Genomic DNA, 18,647 nt, shown 5'->3' on the forward strand with positions numbered 1-18,647 from the left:
TTTCCCAACATTCAAGGTCCTGAGTGGCAAAAATGTAGGGGGGGGGGGGAAGATTGAGATAGGAAGCTGCCCAGCCAGATTCCTATTGAATACACCAGAAAAAGCCCCATTCCGTTCTTTTATTAAGCCTGCTTTTTTTTTTTTTTTTTTTTTGGTCTCTTCCAGGGGACAAAAACCTTGCTCAAAGTCTCAAATCTATTTTTGGAATTAAGGATATAAATATAGAAGTAAATATCTCTGGCAGAGATAGCAAGTTGGTTTAAAAGACCAAATGAAAATGCTTCCCATCTGATGATTTCCCAAAGGCATAACTGGGTGGGTGACGTGGCAATAGAGGCAGAGGGCCAAAGACAGAGGTGAGGGAATTTCTGTGGCTTCATAATTTTCAGATCATTAATTTCCTTAAGGCTGTTAGTTCCTTACTCAATAATCCTTTCTTCCAGCTAATTTCCATTCTAGCTAAGTTTGTTTGCATTGCCTCAATAAGCCCGATTACAAAAATGTAATTTGACGAGATTCTATTCCATTCAGGGTGACCGTAGAAAACACCATCTTTTCTGGTGAGATGTAAGTTCACGATACTTGCTGGAGTCGCATTTAAAATGGGAGCAATTCAACTGACTTGCGTCTTTGGCCTCTGGCCTCTGCCCTTTGCTTTCTCCATTTCTCTATAAAGAATGAAGATGCGGTTCTTCCAGCCGCAACAACCATCTTGCAGGCATTAAACCAAAGCCACATAATATACGATGAAGCAGGATAAAAGTAATCAAGCTCTTTGTACATCGTGATGAGGATCTAAGCCAACCTTACACTACTGATGACTAGACTTTAAAAAATACTGGTGGGTTTTGCTTTTTTATTATTGAATTATAAACTTCAATATATATACTTCATGTATACTTTTCTACAGCTGAACTTTAGTAAAGTGCACAACTCTCAGGTACACAGCCTAATTAATTTTGTACACATACAAACATGGATACATCCAGATGACTGTAGAGAGCATTTCTATCGTCCCAGAAGTCTCCTTGGTGCTCTTCTGGCCCACAACCACATCTGCAGCGCTGAATCCATTATTCTGACTTTTAGCATCATCAACTATCTTGGCCTATTCTTGGACCTTATATGAGTGACATCATTCAATACAAAATCTTTTGTGTCTAGTGTTTTTCCACACATCATAATGTCTGTGAACTCTATCCACACTGTGGTAGCAGTAGTGTAGTATTTCATTGTATAGAAATGTATAGTGTTTCATTGTATGAATACACCACCATTTACTTATTTACTCTTCTGCTGATGGATATTTGAGTGGCTTTGTGATTGACCTTTTCATGAAAAACAATGAATTCAAAATCCACCTAATAAAGAGAAAACCCACAGGCCCCAAATGGTATCACTTGTGCTAAAGCCCATGACACCAAACCTAGATTTAGTACCTAACCTAGCTGCACTTTTGACCTTCCCCAGAAATGTAATCTTAATCAACCATTTGGGGATTTGCTGGTCAGCACCAATGAGGTAGTCTGTCCCGTGGTGCCACCTCCATCTTCCAAAGGAAGAAGAGGCAGTTTGCTTGATGAGATCTTCACCATTTCCTTCCCCCCAGAAGACGTCCTGGCTCCAAATAACCCTCTCCATTCTTCTGCTAATGGCTTCTTTGCCCCACCCTCCTTTCTACAAGAGCCTTCCATTTTGTACCATTTCTTGGAGCATCTTCTAGTTGCTAGATGGGATGCCACGTGATTCAGGAATCACCTACTAAAGCCAATTAGATCTTCAGATCTACTTGATGGAATTTTGTGTTTTAACACATTGAAGCTGCTGTGTGTATCAATAATTTTTTTTCTTTTTTGTTGCTCGCAAGTATTTCATTATATGACATACCAGAGTTTGTTACCCATTCATTCACTCATTGAAGGCCATTTGGTTTGTTCCCAGTTTGGGGCTATAACAAATAAAACTGTTAGGAACTTTTATGCACAGATCTTTGCAAGAACATAGATTTTCATTTCTCTAGGATGAATACCCAGGAGTGGGCTTATTGATTGGTTTTTAGCATTCATTTCCCGTACGTCTTATTAGACTTTTGCATAAGTATTTCATTTTTTCACAGCCATAATATGTGGTATTGTGTATTTCATTTCTTTTTTTTTTGAACATTTTTTTTTATTGAGTAATAGTCATTTTACAACGTTGTGTCAGTGTTTTTCATTTCTATTTCCAGTGGTTCACTTCTAGTATACAAAAATGTGACTGATGTGTGTGTGAGTGTGTGTGTGCGTGTGCTGACCTTGTGTCCTGCAACCTTGCCTAACTCACTGGTTAGCTCTAGAAGTTTCTTTTGTAGAGTCCTTGAAATTTTAACATAGACAATCATGTCATCTACAAATAGGGACAGATTTTTTCCCCATTCTGTGTGCCTTTTATTTCCTTTAACTGCTTTTTTGCATTGGGTACGACTATGCTGAATAAGAGTGAGAGTAGACATCCTTACTTTTTTTTGATCTTAGGAGAATAGAATTTGGTCTTTGATGGTTAAGTACGATGCTAGCTATGGACTTTTTGTTGATAATCTTTATCAGATTGAGGAAATTCAATTTTATTCTCGGTTTGATGATAATTTTATCATGAATGGAAGTTGATTTTTGTTGAATGTTTTTATGCATCTATTGAGATGACCCTGAGGATTTTCTTCTTTAAACTGTTAATATTGTTGAGGTCTGCAGATTGCAACAGCCTTGTGTTCCTCAGTAAACCCTACTTGGTTGTGGTGTGTTATTCTGTTTATATATTGTCGGATTTCTTTTGCTAAAATTGTATTGAGGATATTTGCATCTATGTTCAGGAAGGATATGACTTCGTAGTTTTCTCTCTTAATATTATCTTTGTCTGATTTTGGTATCAGGACAATGCTGGTCTTAAAAAATGAGTTACGAATTGTCTTCTTTTTTTATTTTCTGAAGGAGAATTTTTAAGATTGTGTTTATTTCTTCTTCAAATGTTTGGTGAAATTTGTTAGTGAAATCATCTTGGTCTCGAGATTTTTTTTCAGAAGATTGATGATAACTTTAATTCATTTAACGGTCTTAGAGGTATTTATGCATTCCTAACTCTGCCAGTTCATGTCAGTCCAGGCCAGCTGAGGGATCTTTCCTGTCCTGGTAGTCTCCCTACTCATGCAAAACCTATATATTTTCTTCTGTGGCTATGCTTTCTCTAGGGTCTGTCATCTTCCTCACTTCTCTATGTAATTCTCCATCACTCTTCTTTCCTTAAAGAAATGAGCCAGTCCTTTTTTTGTTGGGTTAAATGAACAAGACTTATCCCTAAAAATGGGTAAGACTTGGTCTTATATGTAGGTATACACGTGAGACACATAATTAATAAACACTAGACCTCAGTAAATGTTACAGAGGAGGGATAAATAATTGAACAAGTAAGCTCAGAATCCCAAGTGATTCAATAACCATAGTGAAGTCAATAAGACTATCTGTGGGTTGGATAGCTTTCAAGTATACAAAACTGAGAAATTAGCTTATTTCTGGCCCCATTTATCTTTTTAAAGTGATACTATTTTAGTCATTCTACCTATCAACCCATGGGAGCTTTGCAAAATGTAAATATGGTCATACTATCCCCTGCTTAAAATCCTTTAATGATTTCCAATTTTCTTTAGGATGAAAACCAATCCTTTTGCTTGGCTTACGATGCTGTGCATGGCCTGTCTCCTCCATCCTTCTCCATTTGCATCTCAGTCTTTCCTTTATTTACAGCTCTAACTAAACAGCATTTTAGTCCACAAATGTGCAATGCTTGTAGCCACAGAGGGCCCCTGCACCTCCTATTAACTAGAGTCTACTTCTCCCCCACTTATCTGTACTTTCAAACCACCCTCAACAATGTTGACTAGTGAGAATGCTCATAGAATGGCTTCCTTAGAAAAGATGATTGAGCTGACTTGTGCAAATCCTCCTTTGTTGGACTGTTAAAACATTATGATACTCTCCTTTTAATGTTCACCACATTTTTAATTTCATAATCATTCGAAGAGAAAATCTGGCAGTCAGAGAAAATAGCATATTACTTTTAAAGGAAAAAATAATAAAGGTTGGTGATTTATCCAAGGAAATTGTGAAATGTAGAAGACAATAGAAGTATACCTTTGCAGCGATGAAAGAAAATGATGATCAGCCTGGATTTGTACATCCAGTGAAAATATTCTTGAAAAATCATGGTGAAGAAGGAAACTCAGATTTACCTGAAGAAATAAAGAGCACCAGAAATAGTAAATTTGTGGAACCATGTGAAATATGTTGCTCATTTACTGACTTTAAAAAATAATTGTTGCAAACAAGAAAAACAATTATGTATTGTGATAGTTTGAAGGTATGAAAACAAACATGACAGAAATACCGCAAAGAATGAAAGGGGGGAAATGAAAATATACTGCTTTAAAGTTTTTATCTATTAAATGATGAGGTATAATATTTGTAATTATACTGTGATAAGTTGAAAATATATACTCTAAATGTTAGAAAAAGCATACTAAAACAATAAAATCAAAGGTAAAGATAATGAACCAGTAGTGGAGGTAAGTTTAAATCCTTAAAAAAAATTCTTAATTATTCAAAAAAAAAGATAGTTAAAGAAAAAAAGGAACAAATAACAAACAGAGCCTCTGTTTGAACATCAACTTGTACTTTACTCTGGTGAAAACCAGCTGAGGTCATTGGCCTCAGATAAGCCAAAAAATTAAATATTAAAGAAAACTGATTTATTAGAATATCTTCCCCGTACCTTTGAAAGGCAAACAAGTGGAAAAGGAACAGAACAGCTGAAGACATACTCATTACAGCAATTTCCGCCTCTACATCAGGATGCCTAGGGAAGGAGGACGGTCTCTCTCCATGGGAATTGTCGGTAAGTGTAACCAGTACTGACAGGTAAGGAACTGGACCCCCTCTGCTGGTACACAGAACTACCCAAAGTTCAGTCTCCTGTGATCACCTGCAGTTCTTTTTATTATCATAACAATTCCGAGACACGATTTTCCCATAACACTGGACAAAATGATAGATTCATTTCAGCCTTTCCAGTCTGATACGGCAAACAGAAAGGAGCGGAAGTGGAAGTTTTATGTGAGCCAAAGCTTGTGTCATCCAGATGTAAGTAGGTCTGCTGTATGTAAGTGAGTACAGGGGAATTATGGCTTCAATAAAGCCGAAGGGCAGATGATGCAAAATTTTTACGTATTTGACTATGGACTGTCAATGTGTTTTCTATGTCCATCCTCTGACACATAACCTAATGCTAATCCGCTGATCCTTACAATCAAGCAGGTCGGCGCTTGCAGGGTCTCTGAGCTTTTCTTTGCACGCATCTCGGATTCTGCCACTCACTTCCTCTCTCTACCCATCGGAGAGCTGCTGTCATTCTTCCTGTGTCACTTTCTCCTGTTTTGATCCCATTTTCAGTCCCTTCTACCTCCAGCTTTCCCCCGTAGTCTTCTTCTTGTCTCCTGAAAATGATCTAACTTCTTTCACTGTTAACTAATTACAATACGGAATTAAATTCTAATTTCTACAGTATTCAGTTTGAGTTCCTAGTCTTTATACTACAAAAGCAAAAAGATTTGGACATTTTCCATTCACATATCTAGTTATGATCTGCTACACTGTCCCGTCCTCCCTCTCGAATTTTTTTAAAACCACTTTCGTGAGGTATGATTCACATGCAAAAGACTACGTATTTAATGTATCCAACCTGATGAGTTTGGACATAATTATACACCTGCAAAGATGGGGGAGGACACGCTGAACTTTTTTTATGGAGTAATTGAGGCACCTTATGTGCAATCACAAAATAAATCAGAAAAAAGAGGGTGGGAAGGGATACAATGGGAGTACGAGATTCGCAGATACTAACTACTATATATTAAATAAACAACAAGTTTCTACTGTATAGCACAGGGAACTATATTCAGTATCTTTTAGTAATCTGTAATGAAAAAGAATATGAAAATGGAAAAAAATGAGAGAGTTTTATGGTATGCAAACAGTATCTCCATAAACAGTTTTTATAAAAAAGATGTTACCAGTTAAAAGGTTAACACTTAAACGACTACACATAACAAGTTGTTGCATCGATGTATCGTTGATGAGATGGATGGCAGTCTTCTGGGATAATTTCCCCTAGTGTTTACCCATAAGAGAGGCACCCGTCTTCATAGACTGTCTTCTCATGTCATGGAGTATTTCCCAAGATGAGTGATCTCTGAACTGGTTTTTAAGAATGAAAAGAAGTTTTCTGTGCAGATATAAGCAGTGAGTAGTAAATGAAACTTCCAATTGGCTTGTTTTTGAGGCAACACTGTGCTTAATTGTAAGCGCTACAAGTGCCCGACCATCATAGGGATGATACCACTGGGAGCATTTACTTAAAGAGACCGAAGCTTGGGTGTCCTAGAGAAAACCTCTAGGCCCTCAGAAGTTCAAGTTTCAATAAGCAGCATTAACATCCAATACAAGGGACCTATAGATCAACTTTGGCCCTGATTGTACCCCATCAAGGAGCAAGATGGGGGCAAGGGGAAAGCACTGATATGACTAAGCTCATACTTAGCTCTTGTGATTGGGAGAATTTGCTGCCCTAAACAGTGCTGGGAACATAATCCTTCAAGAGAAGCAGCACCAACTTTCAACTTCTGTGAACTTTTATCCATTGACCCCCTGCTCTAGGTGTCGGGATTTTAGCTTGGTCTGTCGTATCAGCCGTGGCCGATGTCAACTCTCCAGAAATTCAAGGGCCCTGTGATTCTCAAGGATATCCCGGACCTCCAGGGCCCCCCGGCCCCATGGGGCCTCCTGGCCCTCGAGGTGAGAAAACATTTTTCTCCACATTGCATTGGTCACTTCTTTCTCTCTGACTGAAATATCCATAAACCCAGTGGAAATTACCCAGGTGTTTCCCACAGTAACGACTGAGACAATGATTTTCTGGAGGAAAATTACCGCAGACTTCCACTTCCAAGCACAGCTAAGCACCTAGGATCTTAAAACAGGTGACGAGGTTTTTACCCCAGAAAAACTTCAGGGATGAGTCCTGAAGACGCCACCATGTAAACCTAAATGACGGTTCAGATAGCTTTTAAATTGGTGCACTCTTTAAAGTGGCAGTTACTGTATGCTCACCCATAATTAATACGGGTACTGGTGAGTTTCCTGCAAATTCAAGGGCCAAATGGTATTGGAGACGACCATTGAGAATCAGGTGTTAGGAGATTTCCCCTCAATTCTGAGAACTAGCTCTGCCATCTCAACCTTGCTGGAAACTATCCCAATTCGATCCTGCATCAGGAATTCCTAGCCTGATTGTGCATCACAATTATCTGTGGACGTTGTTTAATATGCAGTTTCCTGGATTCACCCCCCTGAAATTCTGATTCAGAAGGTCACTGCACTATTAGCCAAGGTACTGTATTATTCACAGTCTCCCCTGCAGACACTAGTGCACAGTCCAGCTCAGGAAACATCGCTCTAACATCCCCTTTTATCTCTGGAATGATCCAATTCCTAGATTTCCCTGTGCCAGTGTTTCCCGAGAGTCATCCTTAATTGGTGTTTGTGATAACAAAAAACATGATCTACCTATGAAATCAACGGGAAGGGCAATTCAAGTGACTATCCAATCACTGCTTCTAAGAATATTCTGACTCTACCAACTCTACACTGGACACTGTGATGGTTTTGCGTTAGAAACAAAATTAAGTAGGTCATTGGCTCATAGTCTAATTAAGGAAGCAAAATAGGTACTTGATGGGGGAGATTGCTATCCAGGGTGGCAAATGCTATGATCAAAGTAGATGCTGGATTCTGCTACGGTGATGGCAGAGAGGAGAGAAAGACTTCCTGGGAAGAGTGATGCTTAAGATGATCCTTGAAGGGTGAGTGAGATTGGGAGGAGGAGCAGTGTGGAAAGAAATGTATGGGCTGTGAAATGCATGAACTTCAAAACTCCTCCAACCTCCTTCTGTTTACTTCGGTGTTAAAGGTTTTCAGGCTTTCCAGGACCAGTAGGGCTAACCGGGATTCCAGGAAACACTGAGGAGTGTCTACCCCCCGCCAAACCTGCCTTTGCAGTGAAGCGGAGTGATCCCCTCCCAGCCCCCTCCCAGCCCGTTGTCTTCAAGGAAGCCCTGCATAACGACCAGGACCACTTCAACCTCACCACGGGCGTGTTCACCTGCAGCGTCCCTGGCGTGTACCACTTTGGCTTTGACATCGAGCTGTTCCAGCATGCCCTGAAGTTAGGGCTCATGAAGAATGGCACCCAAGTCCTCGAGGAGGAAGCCAGGGCCGAGGATAATTATAGGCATGTTTCCGGAAATGTCATCTTGCAGCTGACCGCGGGAGACAGAGTCTGGCTGGAATCCGAGCAAGACACAGCAGAGACTGAGAAAGGATTGATTCAAAGCGTGTTCTTTGGGTATTTGCTCTATTGAAATTACACTGGCTAAGGGATAACGGCACACTTAAATCCCTCAAGTGATCCTAAATTCTACAGAATACTTCCCTTTCCCCTTAGATATTTTTAAGTGAGACCATTGAATGAATACCATTAAGAATGCCCTGTTCACCAATGTGAATGCAACCCAAAGAACAATTAAGATTTATAATCCATTAACTGGTCAACAATTTCTTATTGAAACTCCATCACATTTCATGTACTCTGCTATATCCTAGAAACTTTGGGGAAGGGGTATGTCAGGAAACAATTACTGATCGGAAGCTGCCTACTGCTTGGAGGTGGGGGAAACAGGAAAGCCATTATTCCTGTTCTTGATTATGGCTGAAAATTTTTCACCTGATGGGGGGGGGGAAACGTCTTGATCATAGCTCCCAATGAACAGATATTTACAGTGTGACATGGAGAGGAGCAAAAGGAAATAAAACTATATGTATTAAATATATGCTCTTTTCCAACCACTTCACCCTCGATAAATAGTTTCACCTGCCGTGTCTTAATTTACTTGGTACTCTATAATATCCAGAAACACTTCGAGGGAGGCATATCATTTTGCCAGTATTTTTGAGTTATTTCTGAAAAATTTCAACGAAGATTGGAGAGGATGTATTTTGTTTTTTCCAAAGTTTTAGCTGTTTCTGAATATGAAATCTCTCCTCATGGTAAACAGCATAAGGAAGACACTTTATCCTTCCAAACCTCTTTCAAGATACATGTTCCCATTCAATTTTCCACCATCTTTATCACTATATAGGGATGAAAGGACATGAAAAATGCAAAACTGACTCTTGCTATTTTTGACTGCTACTGTGTGTGTGTGTGTGTGTCCAAGGGTGAGGGTAAAAATAACATTTCCCATCAATGGGAAAGAAACACATCTCTACTACTAATTTCCTTTTGCTGACAATGGTGGGAGAGAGAGGAAAGAGAGAGTAAAACATTGTAACATCTATTACTCAGAACTAACGATCTTTTGGTTAAACACTGACAGGGTTCTAGAGTATGGAAATGTTGACCAGGCCACACAGCGCTGTGGAAATTTACTTTCAATGTAATAGAAAGTACACACATCATTTGTCTCACAAGAAATACAGACACACATGATTTTAGCGATGCGGGCAGCTGTCTGCCGCCCTGTTCCCTGGAGCGGCTGCCCAAAGCCCCTTTTGTCCCACTTGGATGAAGCTCTGGTGAACCGAGGGGTCAAAATCCAGAGGAGGTTTGTCCCTAGTCACAAGCTTACCCTCTACTGATAGACCTGTTGCCAGAAAATAGTCCAGTTACACCCTCAACTTTCTGGCACTCACATTTATACCATTTGTAGTTATTTGTCTGTATTAGAGTTAGCGGCACCACTTTAAAGTTCTTGATTTAAATAACAGATACAAAATAACTGATTAATTATGACAATCATAGGCAAACGCATAGATCATCCTAAAACACACACAATGGCCAATCATTACGTAGCTCGTTTACTGAACTGGCTTTTGGAAAATTGACTTTTGGTGAATTAGCCCCATATTTTTTCACCTGGCTAACCTGTTAGGAGGTCGCCTCTCCCTGCCGTCTTGATAAGAGGGTGAGCTTGCCTTGCACATGCCTTCAATGCTTGAGTAAAACATAATCAGGAGGGAAATCTTATTACTTATATACATCACCATTCCATATTTGAAGGACAGATTGTACCTTTTTCTATTACACATGGAAAGTTTGCCAAGGGCTAGAAACCATTCTCTTGCCACTTCAAAGTATTACAGATAAAAGAAGTTGGGGAGAATATTTGGCAAAACTGTAAGGAAGTTGCTCCAAAGCACGTAAGAAGGGAACTGATGTAAAACAGTAAAAGCTGCATTGCTCCAAGTCTCTCCTCAATGCCTCTTAAATCTCAGTGATCCTGCGGCCCAAGGGGAAGAGAAGATGCAGCCATTCCCCAATGCAGGGCCTGCGTTGTCTCCACCCCGACGTTAATTTCTCCCCAGGATGAATATCAGTGGGAATATCTGTTACTTTTACGGAAAATTCTACCATTAATCTATTGTGGTATGGTCTGTCCCCAAAAGTCTCAAGAAGCTGTTCACAGTACCTGCGTTAACCTATTTCCAGATCCATACTGGGAATGTCATAAACGTTTGATTCTTCCTTTCCAGTTTTATGTGCCTTACTTTTTTCCCTGCTTACCCCACGGCTGACATCTCCAGTGTGATACTGTTGCCGAATCCCGGTCTCTGTGCCCTGGCGCTAAATTGAAATCTGGAGACAAGAGTTTTGGGTGAAGCAGAAAAGAAGAGCTTTACTTCTTTGCCAGGCAAAGTAGGTCACAGCAGGCTAGCGTCTCAAGACTGTGAGCCAGATCAGGGGTGGGGTAGTAGCAAGAAACAGAGCTTCTGATAAACATCTGTGAACATGCAGGGGCTGCATTCTTTCCTCCTTGACACGATTGTACTGACATCAAGAAAACCTGGTGATGGGGCCACCTGGTTCTGTGGTTATCAGACCATGACCTCCGCCTCCAATGGGCCTTGGTCTGGTGTTTGTCTTCTGCACCTGGAGTTAACAAGTCATATCTCTAGATATTTCTGCGCCTGGAACAAAGCATGCTGGAACAAAGAGGGATAGGGAGGGCGCTAAAGAAACATGTGCAATTTAGAGTCAGGCTAGCAGGTGCTACAGCATGAGCGAAGACATTTTTGGTTACTAGTATCTGGGTACTTCAGAGAGGAGCTATGGCAGAGGATATGGGGGGGGCGTCTGCCCCGGGAAGGCCCCCCAGGGCCCAGGGGGCTCAGTTACAGTACTGAGTACTGGTGATTGTGGGCATATTATTCTGGTCCACTATCTGAAAGCTTACTTTTCCAGGGTGAAATGTTCTACATGTAAGATTTCAGTAGTCACTATCAGATTAAGAAAATTCTATTCTTTATTTCCTAACAGATTTAAAAATTATTAGTAAGTTCCAGTTTTTATCAAATGCTTTTATTGTCCTTTTAAATGACTATGTAATTGTCTCATTTAATTTGTAAATATGATAAAGGATTCCTCCAGCCGGTAATGTGGGTTTAGGGATAAGCAGAAAGTATGATCTTGGTAGCTATGAGAAGAGTGATTCTTTTAATTGATTTTTTTTTAACTGAAGTATAGTCAGTTACAATGTGTCAACTTCTGATGTACAGCATAATCTCCCAGGCATGCATATATATATAATATACTCATTTTCATATTTTTTCATTAAAGGTTATTACAAGATACTGAATATAGTTGCCTGTGCTGTACAGAAGAAATTTTTTTTAAATCTATTTTTGAGAAGAGTGATTTTTAAGTGTATAGAATCTATTCACCAAAATTCCAAAGGAGGTAGAGTTATGGATGGTTAACAACTGAATTTTTGTCAATGGCAGGCAAGCAAAAATTCCGTGACCCATCTCTTGGCCTTGCCCATTAAAAACATTTCACATGCGACTCTCTGTGATCTTTCGCCTTTTGCTGTCTTGATACAGAAATAATGGAGAGCTTGTAAGTTACATGTCAAAGACGGCAGAGGCAAGAGAGGAAAGGAACCCGAACCCCAGAATCACTGTTTAGGAGAAATTCAACCTCCAGCCAACAATATCAATACTGGAACTTTAATGAGTGAGAAATAAATTTCTATTGAGTTAAGCAAGCCCTTTTAACCTGTTTCATTAGTTAGTGTTACCTGAAATCATACAATATTTCCCCAAGTTTTTGTAGCTTTGGAAGGAGGGGTCATTCTTTCATTATCGTAAGCGGAATAATGGCAACGTGTTTCACTTCAACCTTTTTGCTGTAAAAAGGACTTGACAGAATATGCAGAGTGAAGGATAGAAGAGGAAAGAATTGGAGGGATGAGGAAGGGCTCATGGTGGAAACTGTCAGTTAGATGGAGAAGTAGCTTGGGTAAAGGGAGACCATGTGTGTGCTTCTCTTAGATAAAAGGGTTTCCATCCAACAGTAGAGTCTGGGGACAAGCAGACAGAGTGGCCTGGGTAATTATTAGAAGAGTGATTTTTAAGTGAAACAGATTTGACTTCTGGAACAGAGTTCTAAAGCCCAGTTCCTCTGTGATCAAATCTACCTGTTCCCTCCTATAAATGTAGAATCTATTTACCAAAATTCCAAAATGCTAAGGAAAAGTCCAAGAGGTCAAGATGTGGTGTGTACTTATTTGTTTGTTTGCTTGCTTGCTTGCTTCAGACAGCAGAGTCATAAGGGGTTTGTCTTTGTTATATGGAGGCTAGGAAACCAGAGAAATAGATGGTGAGTGTGGCTTGCTCGGGCTCCTCAGTTTCCACTGCAGCTTCTAGCCACACCGTTTCACCCACGCTCAGTGGAAGGGACAGCATGCCTGAGAGATTCCTGTACTCTTTGGTGGAGACCTGATGCTTTTCTAAGACAGGGTTCTTGTTCCTCATCAGCCAAATGGTCACCTTGCAGTGACGGAGCTCTACATCAAAGAGGAAAAGGTAATTTCCTGGCACCCTGCATATGAAGACCCCCGTGTCCTCGTTTAAGTCTCTCTGAGCGTTGTACAGGACCTCTGTGAAGGTGACAGGCTTCGATGGTGAAGGCAGCTTGCCACTGAGCTTCACAGTGAAGGCTGACTTTCTGTCGCATGGGCATTTTACATTCTGTCCTCGAAGTCCTGGAAGTCCTGGGAAACCTGGGGCCCCTTGGGAAAATGGAGACAAGCCAGTAAGAAGTTCAGAGCATCCAATAGAAAGGTGATACCTCAGTTGATCTGTGAAACCACCACTTTTTTTGTTATAACATCATGGTTAAGAGAGTGATCTTTGGTGTACGATTAAATGCTTACAAGTCACATCTCTGAAATTGGCTGGCTATGTGAACTTGCTAAAGTCAATTCAACTTTTGGGGCTGTATTTCTTCATCTGAAAATAATATTATTGACTTCTCATATGGCTATCGTGAAGTCTTAATGAGACTGCATTTAAAGTACTTACTATAGTGGCCAAAAACATTAAACCTTACAGAAGAACCTTTATGTCATGATCTCACTTATATGCGGAATCTAAAAAAGTTGAACACAGAGAAGCAGAGAGTAGAACGGTGGTTGCCAGAGACTAAGGGTAGGGGGAAGGGGGAGATGTTGGTCAAAGGATACAACGTTTCACTTATGCAGGATGAGTATGCTCTGGAGAGCTAACAGACAGCATGGTGACTATAGTTGACCAGATCCATTGAAAATTCCTGATTCTTGCTACACCGGATAGTGAGAATGCACGTTATTCTACTTCTAGCTCCTCTCTTCATCCTGCCATTGCTCTCTTTCTTTCTTTTCTCCTTACTCAAATACATACAGAGGAGGGGAATGGGGAGATGTTGACCAAATGGGACAAAGCATCAGTTATGCAGGGTGAACGACTTTAGGAGATCTAACGGACAGCGTGGTGACTATAGCCAACAACACTGTATTGTATACTTGGAATTTACTAAGAGAGTAGATCTTAAATGTTCTCATCCCCCGCCACGCACACAATGGTAACTATCTGAGGTGACAGATACGTTAACTAGTTGATTATGGTAATCATTTCACAAGGTATACATGTACCAAAACGTAATCATTTCACAAGGTATACATGTACCAAAACATCACCTTAAATATATACAATTTTTATTTGTCAGTTAAAGAAATCAACTGTTAAGAAAACATACATTAGCTATTATTAATTCTGTTGGCCCCGGTTGTTTGGTAGGATTCTGTACTTCCTGGGATACTTTTGGGAAATGGAACAGTACAGGGCGAACAATGTGATTTCTGATCCTATATGGATGTCAGTGATCCTATATATTATCTCACCCTGATTTGGGTGGGACTGATTCTTGTTAATGACTCTAATCTTACCAAGGATGATAAATAAAAGGGCCTGAGTGTCTAAGTCTGGGGACCAGAAAATCTTTAGATTACCAAATCTAATCCTTGTGGGTAATGACCAATGATAATGGCCCCACAAGAGACTACTCACGATTGTGAGCTTTCCTGAGCATCTCCTCTTGTCTAGTCTCATTAAGCTGCAAGGGAGTCCTGGCACCCAGGACGGAATCTAGGAAGACTCCTGCTGCATGTTCAGGTGCTCTCTGGGCACCATCCTTTTCACAATAACTAGGTTTAGGGCTCTAACTGCCCAATGAAATCCAGTTCTTCTGCTGGTGTGTGATGCCCTGCTAAATTTATAACCCCCTTTTTTCCTTACTGTTTATCAGACAGTCTGATTCATGATGCTGACTCTACTTAGCCCCTGCTCCCACCATGACTAACCCATGTGGGTCACAGTCCCCTGGTACTGGAACTGGGCCATTCTCCCTTGTCCCCTGTGATTTGGGCTCTGGCCACCCTGCCCTGGGACCCAAACCTACAGCTGATTATTTTTTCCACATTCTTTTCATCCTCAATGCCTCCTGAGCCTATGAGGATTATGGCTTCCCTGCCAAGAATACAAAATAAGAGGGAAGAAATACATGTCTCACCTATGGGACCAGGAAGCCCTCTCAGGCCTGGAGGTCCCGGAGATCCCGGTGCCCCGGGAGGTCCAGCACATCCTCCTTTCTCAAAGACAGCAGTTGCCACTAAGATGATGTTGACCAATATCCCGATAACTTGATTAGAGAAACAAAGAGAAGTTTTTTCCTCCATTTTGTTTTGTTTTGTTTTGTTTTTATATGAGGACAGGATAGGTAGAGTTGCAACCGGGTCCATAAAATGTATCATCTCTAGAATTAGACACGTGGACTCAGATGTCACCCTGACCCTTACTAGTAAACTGAGCATGTGACTCTCTGAACTTTAGATAGAATTTGTTAACCCCCCTTCATTATCATATAATATATAGTAATAATTTCTCAATTAAATGTGATTCTGAATCCTGGACCTTCAACCTCTGTTTTCATCCATCTTTGAACTGATAGCACGTAGTAAGCACTTAATAACATTTCTTGAATCATTAAACAGTTCCTTTTTGCTAGAGCATACTATATATTGAGTGCTTATCATGGAAAAAATATTGTGCTAGAAATACCATACGATCAAGTTTTCATGACATGACCAGTGTTTTTGCCGTAAGTGTCCTTGCCATGGACATCTTTGCTGCAAACATTTTGCCAGATAACTAATTGGCCGTAAGGCAATTTTGCCATAAAAGATGAAATAACTGGTTGACAGTTCGGTTTCATTTCTCCACTGATGCAGTAATCCCATTTTTGTATTACATAAATCTTAGCCCTTAAAATGGTCCATACAGAGACACGTAGGCATGGCAGTCTTAAAACAGTGGATGATAACAACTAGGTACATCGACTTGATGGAAAAAATGTGATAAAACTTCCTGGAAGTGTGGAATAAGAGAGTGTAAAGCCAGACTGCATACTATACTAGAAAATGATGACATATCAGCTTGCAAACCCCTGGGTGATCTGAAGGCAGAGCTGAACCCACATTTCCCATAGAACTTTGGAACGTTCATCAACGTTCCATGTGACATGTGACTATGCCAAGAACAACCCGTGTACAGGCTTTCACAACACAACACAAAGCTCAGTCATAAATATGCATCCTAGTATTTGGAAACTGATACCTCTCTTAACAAAGGAGAAAATTTTAGCAAAAAAAGAAAAAATGTAATGCCAAAAGAAGAGACAAATCAACAAGCAAAAAAAAAAAAAAGTGCAAAATATTATGAAAGACTTTTAAGACAAGTGCTTAGGTACAACTTACAGAGTACAATCAGTTATTTGCACAGTATTGTCATGAATCTACACAGCAGTTTTAATGTATTCAAATATTTTGTATGTCGCAATAAAGCCTCTTTCAATTTTGTTATTCGTTTCTTGTGTTTCATTAGGTCCTTTTTAATGACCCTCTTTTATTTTTCATTATTTTATCTTTTACAGCAAAATGGCCTTTTGGCCAATTAGTTATGGAGCAACCACGTTTGCAGAGGAAATACTTGTGGTCCAGTTGTCTATGGCAAAGAAGCTTATTGAGAAAGTGCCTAGAACCACTCATTATACCCCTGCAAGGTAAGGTGCCTATTTCATTTGACAGATTTGTAGCTTGGGATTCAAAGAGGCGGTTCTTATTCCTAACCAGATTGCTAGTTAGGTACAGCTGGTGACAAGATTCTACCTCCAGGCACTCTCAGTTAAGAATCAGCGTTCTTACCCATAAGTGATTCTAATTAGGTAATTAATTAGCTAGCCTCCTTGCCCTGTCGTTTCTCCAAACCCTCTGCCCTTGGCTTTGACTTTTCCAGCCAAGGCTTGCAGCACAGCAACCCACAAGAAGCATCATGAGTTAGATGGCATTCCCTCTCTGTGTTTATCCTCTCCCCCCAGAGCAATAATGTCAGAAAACCCATCTTTGGCACTCGGATATCCATACCCCTATTAATAAAATGATACCCTCCATCCACTCTCCTGCAAGTACTTGAATGAGGAGATCAGCCCCTCCCACAACCTGCGTCCATCTCCTACCAGCCATTCTCGGGACAAAGTCTTTCCTCTGGGGTGGGCTTCTCTCAGATTTCTTTCTGAAATGACTTGCTCTGTGTCTGAGGCTTGGGCCCCTGTCACCGTTCACCCTATCAAGGCCTTCACTAAATGGTATAAAGTTGCTTCTTCAAATATTTACCCCTGGTGCAATCTGGGACAACAACAAAATTAATATTTAATGGCAAGGTGATTCGGGTCACCTGCTCTTTGGGAATCTGGATCCCAGCCTGGGTAGGGTTCTCAACTACAAGTCCTGTCATTTTCAGGTGTCCTTTCCAGCAGGTCTATCATGGGAGCAGCTGTCAACACATATAAGGCCAAAATAAGGGGTCCATTTCTCCTCTTGCTCTGACTTCTTTTTTTTTTTTTTTAATTTTTTTAATTGAAATATATATATATATTTGCACTTTTTTGGTTTGCTTTGGTGGGGACGGAGTTAGGTTTGCTTAGTCACTTATTCATTTCTTAATGGAGGTACTGGGGATTGAACCCAGGACCTCATGCATGCTAAACACGGGCTCTACCACTGAACTTACAGCCTCCCCATGATTTCTTTTTGAAGACTTATTCCTTACATTTAACCACAGATTTGGAGTCATGCCAAACCATTTTCTGGACAGGAAGCCAAATGCAGGGCAGAAAGTCTAGAATGGAGGGCAATTTCCAATGAGAATAATGTGCAATGGGAAAGCAACAGTAATTCATTGATACATAATCGGATGGTCAAGCACATGTAAAGCATGCCGTGCTGATTAATCTTAGTTACTGTTTTAACACGCAGGTCACTTACCTCTTTTTATCCCTATAACAACCTTATAAGGAAAATATTTGCATTACATGTTATATTTTATATAAAGCAACACTCCATACTCTTGCTCATTACCCTTATTTTGTTCTTTCTGCCTGGAGTTCTTATGCCCCTGAACTTTGATGAACTCATCCATTTTCTAACGTTTGAATCAAACATCTCCTTTAGTATCTACATCAAATATACAAATGTCTGGGAAGAAGACATTCTTATAGGAAGAAGAAATTAGAAGTTAATTCTGAGTTGGGGTAGGGGATGACTCAGCATTGAACATGTAAAGTAGGTGAACTATGATTCAAAAGTGAATAATTTCTGGATGCTTTCCTGTAAACCCCTACTTGCCCAGAGTACAGGCCGAATAGCATATAGATGGCTGTCAAAAAGAAGAATAGAATTGCCCGACCGACCAGAAGACTGTGAATGACCCAGAACATGTAGGTGAATGAATCCTCTAACTTCACTTTAGGAATATTTTTGCAAGCAGAGTGTTGAACAGTTGTCATCTCTTCATTTAAATAAGATATAATGGGGATTTTTTTTTTTAAATCTATGCTGTACTAAAGACATATGTAACTGATGATAGTTAGGGATTTCTTCCATCAACTAAGGTTCGAACTTGACCTTATATATACTGAGGTGGGGGAACATTTATCTCATCTTCCCATGCAGGCTCCAAAATTCTGTTTGGAGAGAGTTCTTGTAAGGGAGAGTCCTTGCTACAAAAATGTATTTTGATGGGAGTTGCAGCCAGAACCAAGAGCACAGAGAAGAGAACTAACTGAACATGCATGTA

At 40.2% G+C, this 18,647-nt stretch overlaps 2 protein-coding genes across 2 annotated transcripts; one reads left to right on the forward strand and one right to left on the reverse strand.

Moving 5' to 3' along the window:
• The first annotated feature begins 4,764 nt into the window (after nt 1-4,764).
• On the forward strand, nt 4,765-8,987 carry LOC105066819 (protein HP-25 homolog 2). Its single transcript, XM_010952249.3, has 3 exons — nt 4,765-4,923; nt 6,741-6,878; nt 8,052-8,987. The coding sequence occupies exons 1-3, from the start codon at nt 4,881-4,883 to the stop codon at nt 8,501-8,503; spliced, it is 633 nt and encodes a 210-aa protein (XP_010950551.2). The 5' UTR covers nt 4,765-4,880; the 3' UTR covers nt 8,504-8,987.
• A 3,143-nt stretch (nt 8,988-12,130) lies between these two features.
• LOC105066823 (protein HP-20 homolog) lies at nt 12,131-17,057 on the reverse strand. The gene is made up of 3 exons (XM_010952263.3): nt 17,029-17,057; nt 15,028-15,156; nt 12,131-13,210 (listed from the first exon to the last, which is right to left on the reverse strand). Exons 1-3 carry the CDS (start codon nt 17,033-17,035, stop codon nt 12,765-12,767), a joined length of 582 nt encoding a protein of 193 aa, XP_010950565.1. The 5' UTR covers nt 17,036-17,057; the 3' UTR covers nt 12,131-12,764.
• Between the last annotated feature and the right edge of the window lie 1,590 nt (nt 17,058-18,647).

The sequence above is a fragment of the Camelus bactrianus genome, chromosome 12 (genome assembly GCF_048773025.1).
Source record: "Camelus bactrianus isolate YW-2024 breed Bactrian camel chromosome 12, ASM4877302v1, whole genome shotgun sequence".
In the NCBI taxonomy this organism is placed as follows: Eukaryota; Metazoa; Chordata; class Mammalia; order Artiodactyla; family Camelidae; genus Camelus; species Camelus bactrianus.